The sequence below is a fragment of the Cimex lectularius genome, unplaced genomic scaffold (genome assembly GCF_000648675.2).
Source record: "Cimex lectularius strain Harlan isolate CLEC.00 unplaced genomic scaffold, Clec_2.1 scaffold204, whole genome shotgun sequence".
Taxonomy (NCBI): domain Eukaryota; kingdom Metazoa; phylum Arthropoda; class Insecta; order Hemiptera; family Cimicidae; genus Cimex; species Cimex lectularius.
In genome coordinates, this window is record NW_019392743.1 from 913,840 (window position 1) to 923,457 (window position 9,618).

General features: G+C 31.8%; 1 protein-coding gene across 3 annotated transcripts; it reads left to right on the forward strand.

Annotated features, from left to right (window-relative positions):
* Nucleotides 1–1,376: 1,376 nt before the first annotated feature.
* Nucleotides 1,377–8,961, forward strand: LOC106663686 (glutathione S-transferase-like). Of its 3 annotated transcripts, none has more exons than XM_024227125.1 (5): nucleotides 1,377–1,482; nucleotides 7,897–8,030; nucleotides 8,232–8,399; nucleotides 8,461–8,603; nucleotides 8,668–8,961. In XM_024227125.1, the coding sequence occupies exons 2-5, from the start codon at nucleotides 7,898–7,900 to the stop codon at nucleotides 8,833–8,835; spliced, it is 612 nt and encodes a 203-aa protein (XP_024082893.1). In that variant the 5' UTR covers nucleotides 1,377–1,482; nucleotide 7,897; the 3' UTR covers nucleotides 8,836–8,961. The 3 variants fall into 3 exon arrangements, with proteins under 3 accessions (XP_024082893.1, XP_024082892.1, XP_014244206.1); XM_024227124.1 differs by lacking the exon at nucleotides 1,377–1,482 and adding an exon at nucleotides 1,661–1,770; XM_014388720.2 differs by lacking the exon at nucleotides 1,377–1,482 and adding an exon at nucleotides 7,284–7,367.
* Nucleotides 8,962–9,618: the final 657 nt, after the last annotated feature.

A 9,618-nucleotide genomic window follows, 5' to 3' on the forward strand; every position in this document is an offset into this window, starting at 1 on the left:
CTATTGTCAGCAGAACCTCGGGCTGACGGGGAACTACGTTTAATTTGCAAAATAATTATTTTAATACAATAAAATTCTAATAAAAAATCTCGTTCAATTAATTCTGAAATTAATAAAGCGACGGCCAGGTTGGTGTGTCACGGATTTGGACCAAACGTTTTTTTGTGATTCTACACTCCAAAATATCGGACACATATACGCCACTTCTTCCCAGATTCCATAATAAATTTGTACGGTGTATTTTATTTATTTATTTTACGGATCAAAAACAAATTTCTTAAAATAAAAATTTAAAAAAATATACACCTTAAAAATAAGAATCCACCTAACTTAACGAATTTCTTTTCTGGTTAATTCAGGGAATGAAGAATTTCTTGTATTCGTGCATTTTAGTTCAATTGATTTTTGAGAGCCACTAGGGATGCCAGGGAATCGTTACATATAATTAATTCTGTATAAAGATGAGCCCCACAATATTTATACATTTATTAATTACCAATCGGCAGTGTAATTGCTGCAGGTTGATGGTAATAAGAACATTATTTCTGTGTCCTTTTAAGAAATAAAGATAGTTCCTATTCATCATTTCTATTATTTCTGTGTTGTTGTAAGTAAAAGCCGCGCCTTCGTTACTCTTCAACCCACATGTGACAATGAATCTTGAATTTTTTGGTAAGGAAACTATTTTTAAGAAGTCTTGCTTGTGCTGTACGTTTTCTATTGAATTACTTAGTATTTTCTCATGTGGTGAGCAAACAACTGAACATTATTCTAAAATAGGATAGACCATAGACTTAAACAATATTAATCATATATTTTATATAGCATTTTTCTAGTTGATATTAATTATTTAGCGTATTTTTGTAACAATCCGTATATTTAAATAAACAAAAACCAGATAAATATAGTATGTTAGCGTTCGCCATTTTTAACAGATGAACGCCATTTTGCTCAAGACAGTATATTTCACACAGTGTTTTGAAATCAAGGAGAATCTATTCTAAATCAATTTTCTTATAATATAAAGAATTATCTTTGTTTTACAAAAGCAGAAGACAATTGAGAATAATAATGAATTTACCTGAAATACCAAAGAATGTATTAACGATCCTTTTAAGCCGGAGGTTTTTACTGTGTAGCTAGCTGTGGTGAGGTCGTTATTTGCATAGAATTCGCTTGAAACTCCATTCGGAGCTAATGCCTTTTAACTCGTTAAACTAATTGAACATTTTTCTTTATAAATAGTTTTCATTTTTCCTCAACTATAATTTATTTCCTGTACAATTAAGCATACATAACTGTTTTGAAACAATTTTAATTTAAATCTATCGATACGGTGATAATATCGATTATCGATGCCTTGAAAGATTTAATCGGCCGTTTCCTTTGTCCTTGGATCTTGGGGGTTTGGCCTTTGGTACTTAATAAGATTAGTTCATTTATGATTTTGTAGCCCGTCGTGCCAGTACTCTCTTCCATCAGGTATTTATTGTTGCTGATCTCTGAGAAAAATATATCTGTACAACATTTATGTGTTGTTTTTTTTAAATATAAATATACAAATAATCAATTGTCGGTTTTTCTATGTAATGATAAAAATAAACTAAAACCCTGGCATAAGGTCGAACCGGCTTAAAAACGCCGACGTTATTTATTGTTTTGTTTAGATCCTTTTTATTACCAACATGTGTTTCGTTATCGTGTGATCATAATTCTGTCAGTTTGCCTTTGAATTTTGACGGATTGAAAAATGACGGAACAAATATCAGAGTGAGTATCTTTTGTCGTTAAAAGTAAGCCTAGGGGATTTATATAGAAATGACTTTTTTTTAATAAAGAAGTTTGGTGTTTTCCGAATGTTCCGGTCCGCCTGTCCTCGCTGTTTTGGTCACGCGTATCACCATCTTGTATCTTAATTGGTGGGTGTGTGAGCTTTATTACTGAAGCACAACTATTTGCCTTTTTGATCTTCAGGGGTGGATGAATTTTAAAAACATTAGTTTATACATTTTTATAAACCGCCTAAAGAATCATCCTGTATATATTTACATGCGTATATTGAAAACCGACAAATTCTTTTTTATCGTTATAATCTTCCACTTATCTTCCCTCCTTTTCACACTTTCCTCTCGCTTGTCTCGTTATATTCCTCTATTTATATGTTGTATCTACTGTTTTCTCCATCTACATAGTTATATTTTCTAATATTTCTTTCTTAAACATTCTCTCTCTCTCCTCATCTTCTCTTTGTGTATTTGAAGATGCGTTGTACTACTGGGGCAAGGGTGAGAGGAATCGGACCCACAACCGTAAGGTCTATAAGCCAAGAGTGTATGCTATTCATTTGGCTACCGCGGTCCCTAATAATTTTTCATATACATGTTTTAAGATGCTGAGGGCAGACTTAAACTTGCTTCTAGTCATATTAATTTCCAGAATAAAAAATTATATACTGGGGTTATGTATTAATTTACGTGTATGGTGTTTAGTGACCGTTAGTCAGTGATTATTTGGAGATTATGAGATGTGATCTGGTGTGTCGTAAGTTTTAGAAAAACATTTTCTTTATCGAACCAACGTTTTGATTTTATTGAGATCATCTTCAGGGTCTGGGATCACTTTGGTACACTACAATTATTTAATAAGTCCAGTAGCGGATCCAAGGGGGGGGGTGTAAAAGGGGGAGTTACCCTTTCCCCCTGGAGCCAAGTGAAGAGTTATGTTGACACGATAAAAAATTTTTTTTTCTTCTAAAACCTACATCACACCAGACTGCATCTCATGATCTCTGAATAATAATTAATCATTACAATTACAAGTAGAACTCATATTTATATGGAATACAAATTCTCAAATTTATGCCATATAATATGCACTAATAAAACCTCAAATATGATGTATAATTTGCATGAATAAAATTTCAATCATGTTGCATAATTTGCGTTGAAAATATAAAATATGCTTCATGAATATCAGAGACATCACCGGACTAATATTTTTCTTTTTTTTCACCAAGACATATTTTTTCTTTTTGTCTAGTGCATATTCATTTTGAATGGAACAAATACAGAAAAATAATATTTAAAATATTATACAAAATTGATAATTAATCCATGTGTGTATTTAGTATTCATAATTGACCTTATTAATGATTTTAATTATTTATATATATATANATATATTTATCTAAGCTCTTCGTTGAGATGAAAAAGCTAGTGTCAAAAGCGGGATTTGAACGCATGACCTTCAGCTCAATATGCCGCTGCTCTAACCACTTGATCTATCATCACTTTGGTACACTACAATTATTTAATAAGTCCAGTGGCGGATCCAAGGGGGGTGTAAAAGGGGGAGTTACGCTTCCCCCCTGGAGCCAAGTGAAGAGTTATGTCTTATTTTTGCCCTGATTAAGCAAAGAGGCTTACATTTCAGGATTATAAAACCTTGATCTGTTACCTCTGATAAACCTTCCCTAAATTAAATCAGTTTCTTCTTAACTGGTCACGCTTTGTCTTTGTTGTCCCCCGGTTCGATACTTCGATCATTTGATTTGATATCAAGAAACCTGTAAATTGACGTTTAATTTTAGGTAGCTTTCTTTCAAAAATTTAGCGCCTCTAGCAGTCGTATTTTTGATTGCATTGCAATGAAATTTGGCAGTGTAAAGAATCCTATAAGGATGGTTGGGATGTTTTTCAGGCAATTAGACTGGGTGTTGCAGAGTTATAGGCGATGAAAGTAAAAAATTAAGTCAAAATTTTTGCCAGTTTTGAGTTTTCTCCCACATAACAAGCTCGGATTGTTTAACTTAACTCCCTCTTAATTCTGCCCCTCATTATTGGATTTTCACATTTTTGGTACTGATTTTAAGCGGGATTCTTCCTGTAACTTTTAAGCTAGGTTTGGCTCAAACCCAATTGTCCAAATAACTTCTTTCAATTAATTAATCTTTTTATGTAAGGTATTGGTTGAAATGAAAAAGTTGGTGACACGAGCGGGATTCGAACCCACGACCTTTTGCTCAACATGTCACTGCTCTAATCATTCGCCGTGTCACAATAACTCAAGTGGTTAGAGCAGCGGCATATTGAGCCAAAAAGAAGTTATTATAAAATTTGAAAAAAATCCCATACAGCACCTATTTCTTTTGTTTGAAAGCTCAAATTAATTTCTTTTTGATAATAAACTGAAACCGTAGGCGTGTTTTAATTTTTTGTTACCAAATATGCCAAAATCTCTTTTAAATTAACAGAGAAATCACGGTAAAAAGCAAAAGTCCTTAAAATTGTTTATATTATTTAAAAAAAAACATGATGTGGCCACAAGTCTTTTTCCATAAATCTCTTGTTACTGAAAAGTAATAGTGAAGTAATGCGAAAAAATAATTAATTAAATAGCTTAAATAAAATTTCAAATTAGTAGTTAGTAGGTAGTTAAGTTCAAATTAGTAGGTAGTTAACTAGTAAACCATTATTTTATTTTCATTATTTTCAGTGGCCTAGGAAAAAATGGCCCAGATCTAATTTAACTTAACGCCAGCTGTTAATAAGAAACAAACATTTGATTAATTTTTTTATGATGTCACGTTTTGTATAAAATAAATAATAATATGTACCCATGGTTTTCATATTATTCTATAATTTTTAAAGTAGCAAATTTTGAGCACTGCTGGATTGATTCCGCAAAAGAATGAAATCTACCTCACCCCTTACTGCTGTGAGGTTTTTTTTAATTTTAGTTTGTTTTGTTCTAAAAAATTACATTGCAGACCATGATTTTTTTTATTGATTAGACATGTCCTGGTGCTTTTTCGATTTCTGCCTGTAATCTTCTTATTCGATCTCTCGATGTGATAACCTCTAAGTTGGTGATTAATTTTTTATATTCTTAATGATGGTAACTAAAAACATTTTGCAAATATATAAAAATTATGTTCCTTTTTGAAAGTAAAGTATTGAAACTTTCAAATCAAGTTTTTCCTCCATCTTTTCCCTTTGAAGGAGGAGAAATTATTGTGTTCGGGAGAAAAACGATGTACAGAGTTTTCTCTTGATTTGCACGTTTTTCGGTCCCCTGTGCCTTAAAAAAAAAAAAATCAAAATCCCCCCTCACATGACCAACCTGGATCTGCCCTTGCATAAGACGCCGAGAATTGAATCCTTATTATATGATATTTCACAATATGGCAAAAAGAGGGAAAATTTGAAAGGTTGTAGGTGGAGAAGAAGAGTGGATCGAAGTCATGATAGTGCAAGTGGTTAGGCCAGCGGTGTGTTGAGCCGAAGGTTGTAGGTTCCAATCCTGCTCATGACACTAGCTTTTTCATCTCAACCAAGATCTTAGATAAAAAGTATAATTAATTAAAAAATTAATTAAAATAAATAATTAACTTATGATGTGAATTAAAATTGACCTTGGTATAGCGTTTAGCACTTAACAAATATTCATATCTCAAAAAAAAAAAAACTTCAACATCGACATAGGTGAAGGGAATATACTTGTAGGAACTTCAAATAACTGGATCATCAATTCCCTGTATAACAACATTACAGTTTTCGTTTAAGATTTCATTAATTTCCCCTATTCAGACAATAGGGGGCATTTGTGAATTTCTCTTGCAATGTAATGCCTGTATACTGGGTTTTTGTGTTGAAAGGAAAAATACAACCTGCTATTTTACAAATTTAAGATCTTGCTTTTGGCCTTTTTTTTAGGTTTGATATAGGTATCGTAGGTTGAATGTCAATAAAGCCTTTAGATCCTACTGTTTTTTAGTTTATTCGGGAAAGCATTATTAAGTAAAGAGTAATAATAAATTAAAACAGTATTATTGATTATTGTAAGCAGTCAATAAACATTTGGAACTAAAGGCTTTATCGACATTGAACCTATGAGTTCCACTACAAAAGTTCAACAAACCTTGAAAAAATGTTTGATGTAAATAATTCCTATCATACCGGGCTTAACGTTTTTTTTCCAGATACATTCTTTTTCGAAGAAATTATCACTAAGTTAGTTTACTTTAACGTAACAACCTTTTGTGATTAGAAAAGCACATAAAATATGAGTGCGTCTACAAATAAATTATAAATTATAATAATAAAGCAAAAAAAAAAAACTTTCAGAATTATAAAAAAAGTAAAGTTGAGTCCTAGATCAAAAACTAAAAAAAAGACAACTTAATTTAGACTATTCAGCATGAAAAACTTGAAAAATCAATTTCTCAAAACTATCAAAACAATAGATTTCTTCTTAGGAAGACAGAATGCACATTGCTTGAAATAAAATGTGTTGTCTCTCTCTTTTTTGTTTTGAATTCTTACAGTTTGGTGTGAGCATGGTTCAGCATGTTGTTAAACGTCCCCATTTATGACTCAAAACAGTTTTAATAAAAAATTGCTTTCGTTTGCTCTCTGCATGGCAAATATTGGTTGACGTGTTTGAGAAAGATATCAGATGTTAATATTTGTCCAGCGTTCAAGTCTAGAGGGAAAAGAAAATCAATTTTACCCTAATTGGTTATGTAACAAAATAACTTCTCTATAATCTGATATTAATTATGGTGTCACGAGTCCTGGAATATTTAGGGAAAATTACAAAAAGATCACAACGGAAGGGGAAGCCACTAGGCTAGATAAACGTGCCATTCTGTGGCCCTAAGATCTATCGGGGTCTGAATGTGGCAGAAGACGTCACAACAAAGTCGTAAAGTTGATTTTTATTTATTTATTTTTTGCTAGCCTAATCGATGTTATTTGCCTCAATGCTTTAATAATTAATTAAGATGTTTTATTTCAATTTTTTTACAGACAAACTAATTGATTTATTTTGGAGTAAGGATTAATTTTATTTTAATTTAAAGGAAACATTGTTTTAATTAATTATTCTTTTTCATCTCAACCCCAAGACCTTAGATAAAAAGAATAATTAATTGAAATAATTAATATGGTCAATTATGACTGCTAAACGTATATAGATTATTGTTTTAAGTTCAATATTTTCTTTTCATTATTTGTAATTTTAAAAACTGATTGATCAAAACTCATTACACACAAACAGTTATACAATTTTAGGGAAATTGTTTCATATATTTGCTGCGGAGTAGAAAAATTTTTTTAATCAAAAGTCCAGGGAATTCAGCAACAGGTCTTACTTATATTTTTATACTTGAAATGTCTTAGATATTACTACCTAAAGTGTCTTCAATTATATAATAGGTATAAAACTGTAAGTTTTCATAAACTGGTGATAACAGTCAAAAGATAAAAGGTGTACAAACATATAAAAAGATAATGTTGAAGTTGTCAGATTTCTGCAAGCCACTGGTGTGCATTCATTTTGGATTTTTTTAAAAATAATTTCTTTGGGTAAGTGCTTTGTGTACCTAATTTGTTTTTTGTTTCCCCTCACTATTGTAACAATAACAGTAATTGAAAAAAAAAAAAAAAAAGTGTAGGTATTTATTGTAGATTTTTAGGAACTATTAACTATTTTTCAGATCTCTTTAGGAAATATATAATCTTCTGGTATATTTTTGAGTACTCTGTTTAGGAGGTTGATGAGGTTGATGATATCAGGCCACAATAAATAGACTTTCAATGTCCAATTGACTTTATTACCGATCGGTTTCAACCCACTGGGTCATTCTCAAGGTCCTACAATCAACATTTCTGTCAGTTTTAAATTTTTTTTTACAGAAGCAGACTCTGTACTATGGACATTAAAAGTCTATTTATTGTGGCGTGTTATTATCAACCTCCCAAACAGAGTATTAAAGCTGAGGCCCACAATCCCTCGGACTTTTATTGAGCTTGTCTTGTTTCTGAAAAATTCCTCGAAAAGATCTGTGTATCCAACAGCCGAGAAGGAAAATATTAATTATTTTCTGTTTTCCAGAATGCCCACCTACAAGCTTACTTATTTCCCGATCAAGGCATTGGCCGAACCGATCAGGTTCATGCTGTCCTACCTCAATAAAGAATTTGAGGATGTACGGGTGAAAAAGGAAGATTGGCCGCAGTACAAGGAGTGTAAGTTAATTCATCCGAATTTGTTTCTCAACATCTATGAAAGTCAATAATTACTCATGAAAGTCTTGTTCTGTTAGTTCATCTTTATTTTACTAATTTGTAAAAATGTAAAAGTTAAAAGTGAAATATAAAGACTTGCAATAATCATATGAATTCTACTAACATTCCAACCAAGGATTTGTAAATTATGTATTTGTTTAGCTATGCCTTTTGGCAAGTTGCCAGTTTTGGAGGTTGACGGGAAACAGCTCCACCAGTCGACCGCCATCACTCGCTACCTTGGAAAACAAGCCAATTTAGCCGGGAAGAATGACTGGGAAGCGTTACAGATTGACATGGCCGTTGAAACCCTTCACGACTTCCGTGCAGGTTTGAAAATAAACCATTTAATGCAATGTACTTAAGATAAAACTTTTATATATACTTGCAGCTGTTGCTGGTTTCTGGTACGATGACAACGAAGAGACCAGAGCTAAAAAGAAGGAAGTTGTCCTGAAGGAAACAGCACCATTTTACCTTACTAAATTTAACGAGCAGGTTGGCAACAACGGTGGTTACCTTGCCAATGGGGCTGTAAGTTTTTAAAACCGCATTTTCAAATTACAAATCACATTAACGGGCTATATTTATTTTTCAGCTGTCATGGGGTGATGTCTATTTTGTAGCCGTTGCCGATTATCTCAGTTTCATGCTCGGGTATGACTTGTTTGAAAAATACTCCAACCTAAAAACCCTTAAGGATAATGTCCTCGCTACTCCTGGGATCAAATCCTGGGTCGAAAAGCGTCCACAAACTGACCTTTAATAGGTTTAAAATGTTTACAGAATCACTTATAAAGTTTAAAATCATGTTATGTTACACGTTTGTATTTTCTTGCGCAAATAAATTTTAAAAAGGTTGTGCAAGTATTTTTTTTGAGAAAGTTGTATTTTTTAATAATCCTTTCAATTATGTACCAATGAAACATACCACATGGTGTATTATTATTATATATAAACTGCTCAAAAATGAATAAGTATATTGCCAATTTAGTACAATTTACTTTCCCTAGTATTTTTATTTTATTTTTATTATAAATTGCATTAAAGTTTATGAGAAATTATTGTTTTTTACTGAAGGAAAATTTAATTAAGGGATTTTTAAAAATAACAGTATAAAAGATTTTAATTCCATAATTTTTTTATTGTACATAATAATGTTTTTAAACAACGTGTATAATGTCCTCCAAAACCTCTGCGCACCTGTTAGGTGTGTTTTTTTAAACTTTTGATACTTCATTAGTTTCATAAATTGATTGGGGATATTTTGACCAAATTTTATGAAGATTGATACAGGGAATAAATTTCAAGTATCAACAGGCCAAAGTCGCTAACTCGCAACTCTCGACTCAACCGAGGCTTCAATTTGGATAAATCGAAAAAAAAGATACTTTTCAAATGTTTTTTTAGACTTTTGATATTTCCTTAGTTTCATAAATTGTTTGGGGATATTTTGAACAAAATTTATGAAGATTGATACAGGGAATCAATTTGAAGTATCAACAGGCCAAAGTCGCTAACTCGAAACTCTCGACTCAACCGAGGCTTC